The sequence below is a fragment of the Pterocles gutturalis genome, unplaced genomic scaffold (genome assembly GCF_000699245.1).
Source record: "Pterocles gutturalis isolate BGI_N339 unplaced genomic scaffold, ASM69924v1 scaffold23539, whole genome shotgun sequence".
Lineage (NCBI taxonomy): Eukaryota > Metazoa > Chordata > Aves > Pterocliformes > Pteroclidae > Pterocles > Pterocles gutturalis.
The window spans coordinates 33,622-41,923 of NW_010131322.1; the positions used below are offsets into that span (position 1 = coordinate 33,622).

At 39.7% G+C, this 8,302-nt stretch overlaps 1 protein-coding gene across 1 annotated transcript; it reads right to left on the bottom strand.

Moving 5' to 3' along the window:
* Positions 1–527: 527 nt before the first annotated feature.
* On the bottom strand, positions 528–8,096 carry INSIG2 (insulin induced gene 2). Its single transcript, XM_010080588.1, has 5 exons — positions 7,756–8,096; positions 4,708–4,832; positions 2,033–2,199; positions 1,576–1,675; positions 528–1,085 (listed from the first exon to the last, which is right to left on the bottom strand). The coding sequence occupies exons 1-5, from the start codon at positions 7,997–7,999 to the stop codon at positions 1,044–1,046; spliced, it is 678 nt and encodes a 225-aa protein (XP_010078890.1). The 5' UTR covers positions 8,000–8,096; the 3' UTR covers positions 528–1,043.
* Between the last annotated feature and the right edge of the window lie 206 nt (positions 8,097–8,302).

An 8,302-nucleotide genomic window follows, 5' to 3' on the forward strand; every position in this document is an offset into this window, starting at 1 on the left:
TATGGTTGCCTGGACTGTAGTCACAGCAGCAAGGGCTGCACCAGTACCTAAAATACAGCCTTGCCTCCTTCTGCCAATCCCTGCGAACAGAGCAGGTAGTAGACAAGAACTATCAAGAGTTACACTGGTAATGAAGAATTTTCTGACATTACATGGTAGTGTCTGGTTTAGTTCAGCAAAATTAAGTTTTGCAATAAGGACTCCCTAAGATTATTTTTTTTTATAAGGGATTAACACCAATCAGCTTAAGGGATTGTACAAGAATGACCCGAATTGTATCCAGTTACTCAACACAAGTAGTAGTTCCAGAATCTGTCCACATTTGATGGTCCACATAAATATATATACAAATGTGTATACGGGTTGTACCAGGGGAAAAAAAAAGCAAATAATTTCCAGCCTCGGTTTCCATTTCTGTATTCTGTGATACTGGGCACGTACCACAGACAAATGAAATGATATGGCAATAAGCCATACGATCTGTATTAAGTTTCTTCACCTGTGATGTAAGAAGAATGACACTGTGGTAACAGGCAGAAATCAGTTACTTATTGCATCAAGGCTCATCTGTAATCCATTAATTTCATAAAGACACTACGGGCTATAATCATGGACAGAGAAGATCTTCATTCCCCAATCTGAATCCCCTGCCTTTCACTGAGCTATTAAGAACAAATTCCTCAAAACTTTCAAGATAAGTGAAGCAGAAGTTTCAGCTACAGAACTGTAGTGCAAAGGTTTAGTTTGGCACTGCAACATTATGGACAGACAAGAATTTATGGTAAACTCAAGTTTAGATTTGGAAAAAAGAATCCTATAATTGAACCAATGTTGTCAAATGTATTGCATACTATTGTAACTTCACAGTAATCAAAATCAGACACCAAGGTTTCTATAGAAGCAGCAATCACAGATTGCAGTAAAGTATACCACTCAAGGGAAAAAATTGCATTTTGGCAATTTCATAGTCAAGTTTTCCTTATGTTCCTCCAACAGTCATTTGTCACATATTTTCCTGTTTAAAAGGTGCATATTGTTTCTCCTCAGTCCTCATGAGACTTCTCTGCAATGACTTTGCATTCATACTGAAAAACAGAAGTTGACAAAAATAATAATATTAATTTACATAACTAACGAAAAAGACTGCTGCAAGGGGGATTTTTTTACGAAATTAGTGACAAAATAGCTCAGCTTACACTCCACCCAGATAAGTTTGGTCTCCCTCAGTTCTGTGCACACACTGTTGGCTGCAATTTCTGTCTCCTTGAGCACCAGAAAGAGCAGTTCAGACTTAGGGGATGGCCTGTCTTCTGCCCAGCCACTGGAGCTCTTATTTAGCTCCTGGTCCTGAAAGGACTGAAAGTACACAACTGAGAGCGTACAGAGCAAAGCCATGGGCTGCGCTCTGAATAACAGTACCAATGGCTCACTAACTATATTAAAGAGCAATGACTACTGATTTCTGTCTTACTCTACATCCACAAATCAAATAGCTGGTTGGTATATAGAAAGGAAGGAATGACATGTAGATTGGAACTTTTACTAGAAGGCAATTGACCCCCTCTCCAAACTTACCATTGCCAGCTGCCTGCCAATATTGCCCATAGTTATTCCACCAGCAAAAAATATACATGGCAACCAGGAACGAACATAAAGGAAATCTGGAGATGTGTATCTGGAAGAGAACACACATGTTTGAGCTCAACATTATGCAATACACAGAGTCGTCTAATCACACGAGACAAATCCAGAAAAAAGAGGCTTCTTATCCATTATAATCCCACTTGTTCAACTAAAAAAAAAGCATGTTACATTGTTGGCAAGGCAGCAATTTTATTAAAATAAGCAACTTCCAACTAAGTCTCACTTACAAACACATAAAGGCTTTCATGAACAGTCTGATTTTTGTTATACTCCAAATTAAGTGCTGGCAACTTTGGAAATCATGTCAAATTCTACCCCTTCTGTTTTTCTGATTTTATGTTATAGCTTCAGAAGACTATAATTTAACCTTTAAGGAGTAAATACTTACTGATAAACTCCATTGTAGACCAGAAGTTGTGACACCAACGTGGCCAGGAAAGCAATTCCTACTCCAAGACCAAAGCCACTTCGTGATCTGTCAAATGTCCACCACAGTCCAATTGACAGGGCTGCTAACGTGAGAGACAACTGGATGTTGTTGGCAAAATCCACTTTCTGTGTTGATTGTTAAGGATAAGCTTGGAAATATGTACAAGTGTAAAGCAGTTTTCGTCATTCTTTTTATCACATTTTGGCACAACAGAAAAAAATACCATAAAAACAACAGCACCAGCTGTATCAGCTATCACACAGGTATCAGGCACAAGGAAACAAGGCTTGTAAGCGTTGACAATATATGATGAAACTAAAAAGTATGACACGTCACGTTTTTAGGGTCTTAGCACTGTACAAGAGCTAAGAGACTATACACCTATCAGACAATGCAAATGTTCTATACACACATGCAATGCACATGTTACTGTTCAGAGTAAGTACATCTCATCCTTACCTCGTCCTAAAGTATGACACGTCACGTTTTTAGGGTCTTAGCACTGTACAAGAGCTAAGAGACTATACACCTACCAGACAATGCAAATGTTCTATACAGACATGCAATGCACATGTTACTGTTCAAAGTAAGTACATCTCATCCTTACCTCGTCCTTTATTACACTAAGCATGAAAACTTAAACCTAGCATTCGACTCCTCCAAATGACAGGGATTTACTGGTATTGTCACTCTTACCTAACTGCAATTTTGTTTAATTTATATGCTAGTTTACATTCAGTTAAACATTAAAAAAGTTAATGTTTTCTATAAAATAAATTGTAAATATTACTGTGAAAGTATTCACGTAAATCAACACTGAAAATCAGTTTTCTCAACTCTGTGGTAAAAGTGTGAAGTCATTCCAGATATCTTTGCAGTGTTTCACATTCTTCAAAATGTTTTGGAAATACTAACTCATCCTCACTACTCCTGTCCAAAACAGATTATTAAAAAGGAGGCTGCCAAGTTTCATAAGCCTGAAAGCAAATTTATGGGATGACAACATAAAAACATTGCCCTATTTTCTCACAAAGACCTGGAGAGAGACCTAGAGGAAATGAGAAAGTTCAACTAACTGAAATAAATAATTACAAGATAAAAATCCATAGCATCAGAAAAAATGTCAAACAAGACCAAAAACCACACCAAATATGGCAAGGTGCAGAACTGGTAATAAGCTGAAAAGAAAGCAGTCTGGAGAGCTGTCAAAGTGGAAATACAGACAGTACATTAATGATGTCCTGGAATATATGTAACAGCTGTTAGAAAACTGCAAGAAGGTTTGCTGTAAATAATCTGAGAGAAGAAGACAGCAGAGAGAAGCTGTCAGTTCTCTTGTGTTTCTTAAAAGCAGTGAAGTTGCATGTGCTTACACCACAGGTACAGTCAGGTCAGTGAGAACCACAGGACCAGATTAATGCCTCTTTCGCAAGGAGAGCAGGAATTTGCGAGGGACAGTGGGAATGACTGAATCTGGGCAGTTCCAGCTCATCTGGTCATACTAGGTAGGATGGCTGCTGGGGACAAAACCAAACAATAACAAAACCCATCTGAGGGCCAAGCCACCTAAGTAAGAATTCAGCCAGTTCTCACATCTCCCACGCAACTTGCCGTCTTTTCCTGGACATGAGGAGATTCAGTAGCACACAATTGGAACTTCTTAGCGCAGTTTCTGCAAACTGTGTTGGAGCTGACACTGAAGATGAAGAGTTCCAGAGATCACAGAATCATAGAATGGCCTGGGTTGAAAAGGACCATAGTGATCATCGAGTTTCAACCCCCCCCGCCATATGCAGGGCCGCTAACCACTAGACCAGTTGAGATGATCAACTTACTTTCTAATTAGTTCACAAGAACCAAACTTTCACAGACAGACCCTGGTTTTACCCAACAGAAGAGGAACTAGACATGACTATGCAAAACCACTAAGACTCCTAACACTGCCAGTAAGGTCTGTCAGTCCATGTGAAAAACATGCCATCATCCAGCACGTCCCCAGCTGCTTCAGAGGGAAGGGACACCAGTTTTGACCACACTTGTGCAAGGATGTATTTTAATAGCTACACAATTAGGAAGAGCACAGCGTACTGCAACATGCTGACTGACTTCTAATTGCTCTTAATGAGTGACCACAAGAATGGTAACTATTCTCTCAGCATCAAGGCACCCTTTGCAGAATGGGGTAACAACGCTTACTCGCCCGGTCCTGAGCTTTCCCCACTCTCTGCAAAGTGCACGTGCTTTACTGATGACCTCAAGACTGGGCTTCAGCCTCTTACTATGGTGTTAAAAGGACATCAGCCCTTGGAATGTCCTAAAACACTTCTCTGTAGTACCTACCACATACATACTTCCCTATACTTACTTTAATTATTCAAAGAAAATAAAGACTATAAGTAAGACAAAGCCCAATATTGAGACATTTCTAATGAAAAGATTTTTCAGAACGAAAAGACTTGAGACTTATCACCTCCAATACTGCTACGACAGTTTAACACTAACACATATTCTGTATTTCCCTTGCAAAAATGCTGCACGTTATATCTTTAAGAAAAATTCACCATGTCTGACTGTGAGCTTTGTTTTAGTGGAAACCCATTTGTTATTGCCAATTTCATTAGAATACAGGATACAGCGCTGGCATGATTTATTCCCACAAAGACAGCTACACATCGCATTACACTGGACCATTCTCTCTTAAATTTATGTGGCTCTCCCAGATGTCTGTCCATGCATGGGTACAATAACCCAATCACAGCTGTGAAGACAGGAAAGAAAAAAGGTCCAGAAGTTAAAGCACTGGCAATATTCAATTAAAATAAAGACTATCTAGACTTTGACAATTATTGTGACTACCAAAACAAATCTTTTAAGGATAAATAGTACAAAACATATACTGTAAAAGACAAAGAATTTCAAACAATTTCACTATTTTAAAAAGCCCTGTAAAACTTCAGCAGCATCTTCAACCACTGCAGCAGCAACCTGGCAGAAGTAGCAAAACAGAGATAATTTGAACTAGAGGCGGAGGATGAAAGAGCTCTGCACCCTACCAAAATCTGCAGTCTCACACTGTAGCTCAAAAAGAGCAGAAATAACATGCAGGCTGGCACTTTTGAAAATCCCACATATCAAACATACATGCTTAAATAACTGCAAAACAAACATACCACAGCAAGAGCAGAGTGGGGTTTATAACATCAATATTTTGTGCCTTCTTTCGTTGTTGTTACAAGCAGTTTTTGTTTGGATAATGTTTTTCTCTTTGTCAATGTTACTGTAAGGGCTCACAGAGAAGAGGGAAAGGCAAGAGCCTACAGTAGCTGTTGAATACAGAAAGTAAACAGGACTTTCAACCCCAGGGAACTGCCATGCTCTTTTAAAGTTTCATCATAAATTTGTTCTGTACTGCAACCGCAACTGAAAAGACCGTTACCAACACAGCTGAGGAATAACACTGGTCTTAGTGTCAAACTGGTGCTGGAGGAGGGAGGCAGAGCCTGAGTCATCGGTATGGACTCCAGTGCCCTTAGCCTGGCATGCTGCTGGAGGTACATTATGGCAAATGCTCTTTATGCTGCCAGAGAGGAAACTGATCTCCAGGATTTGTGAAAATAAATCACCAGTAAAGTTGGAGAGGAAAAAATCTCCCTGAGCAATTTTCTTGCCAAAGGCATTGGGCCAAACTGATGACTAATAACGATGGATGAAAGGACTTCTCTGAAAGCAGCCTCTACTACCACTGATTATAAATATGCAAAGTACTTTATTCTGTTCATAATAATAAACCGTACTGCAGAGGAATGTTCATGTCAGTTCCAGGAAGGCTGTGCAAGTACTAATGGCAAGAAAATGGGCAAATTATCAGCATTTACCACAGAGGTTCCCTGTATGTACACTAGCAGAGAGGATAAGGAATGAAAACGGAGAGGAAAAGACTGATAATGAAAAGAAAGAACAACACCTCAACAAGGGTCACTCCTACTAGAAAAAGACAATTCAGGCAGTTACATTTTTAACTCAGGTGGCTTAAAATCAAGTATTACAAATACATAGCAGGTGACTCACTACAAGCCATATCCAGTCTTTCCATCAAAACCACTAACCCATCAGAACCAGAAAGGCCCACAAATTTCTTCTGAGATGATGACAAGACCTAGCCTTCGTGACTCCCCCGTACGCAGCTATAGACAGTGTTCTCAGACAACCCATGAGAGCGTAAGGTGCAGCCTGATGCCAACAACTGACACCGCAAACATTACAGTGAACACTGCAAGTCTTATGCATTGCTGCTGCAAGGTGGGATTCTGCCATTTCAACCCCTACTACTTCAAATAATAAAAGATCAAACCCTTACCAGACATGTTTGTTAAGACAACCAGTTTGAAGTTTAAAAGAAAAATACAGCAAATGCAAGATAAAATGCAATAACTGATCCACAGTCTCAGCAGGATAACAGAAAGAGGGCTAAGACAACCAGCAGATAAAGCAGGTATGTAACCGCCACCATAATACACCAAATGTATTTCCACAAGACAACAAAACTGACAGGTTCAGAGGGATATTTCCAGCGTTCCCTCTCAAATCAAGCTCCTCTATGACATCTGGGTGTAGTATTTCAACAAAGTATCAAAATGAAAGCAATCAGAAGACCAGAAAAATATAGACTTTAATATTAACATTATCAAAACAGTGATGCCAACTCAAAAGCTAGTTTATTGACTCATATTAACACCCAGAAACATCAGCTTCTCAGTCTTATTAAAACCAACCTCTAGGAAGATACTGCCTTTACTGTAAAGGTTCACTAAAACAGAATCCTCCAGTACTTGCTGCTAAGAGTATTGTCTTAGTAAAGCGTAAAACTGACCCATGGGATCAGCAATCTTCAGAGCCAAGTAGAAAGCTGAATTCCATGAGGCTTGTAATATGGAATATGCCTTGATACTTGAAGATGAAAAAAGATGAAAAAGGGTTACTTCTTACCACCCACAGTAGATGTCTCACTTAAACTAGCTAAACATGGAAAAGCCTCAACTCCCTGCATGGTCACAGGAGAAATGGAGCATGTTCACATCATCCAACTTGGCACACAAATCCAACCGAGGTGCTCTGTTTTGCAACGTGCCTCCACAACTGCAAACTGCATGCCTGGTCTTAAACCCTGAGACACAGTCAGGTATCCCAGTTTTACAGAGCTAAAGTACCTCGAACTACAATGAGGAACAAATGGAAAGCTGGCCCATAAAAGGGAGCATTACTCAGAGTGGTTTGTTGTGCTCACAACAAGGTACTGCATACCGCACCACGTGGCACTTCAGGTATTTTCACGGGTTGCCTGTAGAGCACACTCCTGTAAACCAGCCTCAAGGTTACAAGTGGCACAACCTTCTAAAGTCTGTGAAACTTGTACTCTAACCCAGCAGAAAAACCAAAGGTTATGTTCTGATAACAATATTACAGTATAACAAGCTAGCCAAAAAAAAAAAGAAAATTCTGGACACGTGCACGCATATCTGTGTACACATGGGGAGATTAGGACAGTAATAGCTCTGAAAGGGCAGTGATGCTGGAAAAGAAATGTTTATCTTCCACACCTTTCACATAGTTTTTTGTAATTATATAACTACCTATCCACCCTTTCATCTCCACACCAGGCATACGTACACGACTGAACTTACCTGATGCTGTGCCACAGCAAGGTGGTACCCACCAAGCTGAGGAGAAGATGCTTGTGATCACATCAGGGGGGAAGAGAGTAACGTTTCTCTGGATCTGAAGCAAGTTTAATACTAATGCAAGAAATACGCCAATAAAAAACAGGACTATACCACGAATTACCAAATTCATGCCACGACTGGTTACAGATGAAATGTACGGGCCACACTTTTTTGGTAAGGTTGGCGTTGTATCATTTTCTGCCATGACTTCTTATGTTCTCGGAGACATCCAACAGGCTGACTGAGGAGGATTCACTTGCAATCAGTATTTTGATTCTCCTCAATTAGGACATATCCAAACCCTGAAAAATAATTTTTTAAAGGGTGAAAAATGCAGATACAAGAAACATAAAGTATATCTCTCTTGAATAAATTGGAGATTGGGTTAAAAATATGGCTATTACATTATTCTGAATTTTCTGAGGTGATAATTAGTTACTTTGAGAGCAGAACAAACCACAGCCGCAAAAATGCCTTACAAAGAAAAGAGGTTTTACAAATAGCCTTG

Coding starts and splice junctions, on each gene's coding strand:
- INSIG2 (XM_010080588.1), bottom strand. CDS start 7,999: ATGGCAGAAAATGATACAACGCCAACCTTACCAAAAAAGTGTGGCCCG. Junction 2,200..4,707: donor GAATAAATCATGCCAGCGCT/GTATCCTGTATT, acceptor CAATCAACACAG/AAAGTGGATTTTGCCAACAA. Junction 1,086..1,575: donor TTGGCAGGCAGCTGGCAATG/GTAAGTTTGGAG, acceptor TCTGTTTTTCAG/TATGAATGCAAAGTCATTGC.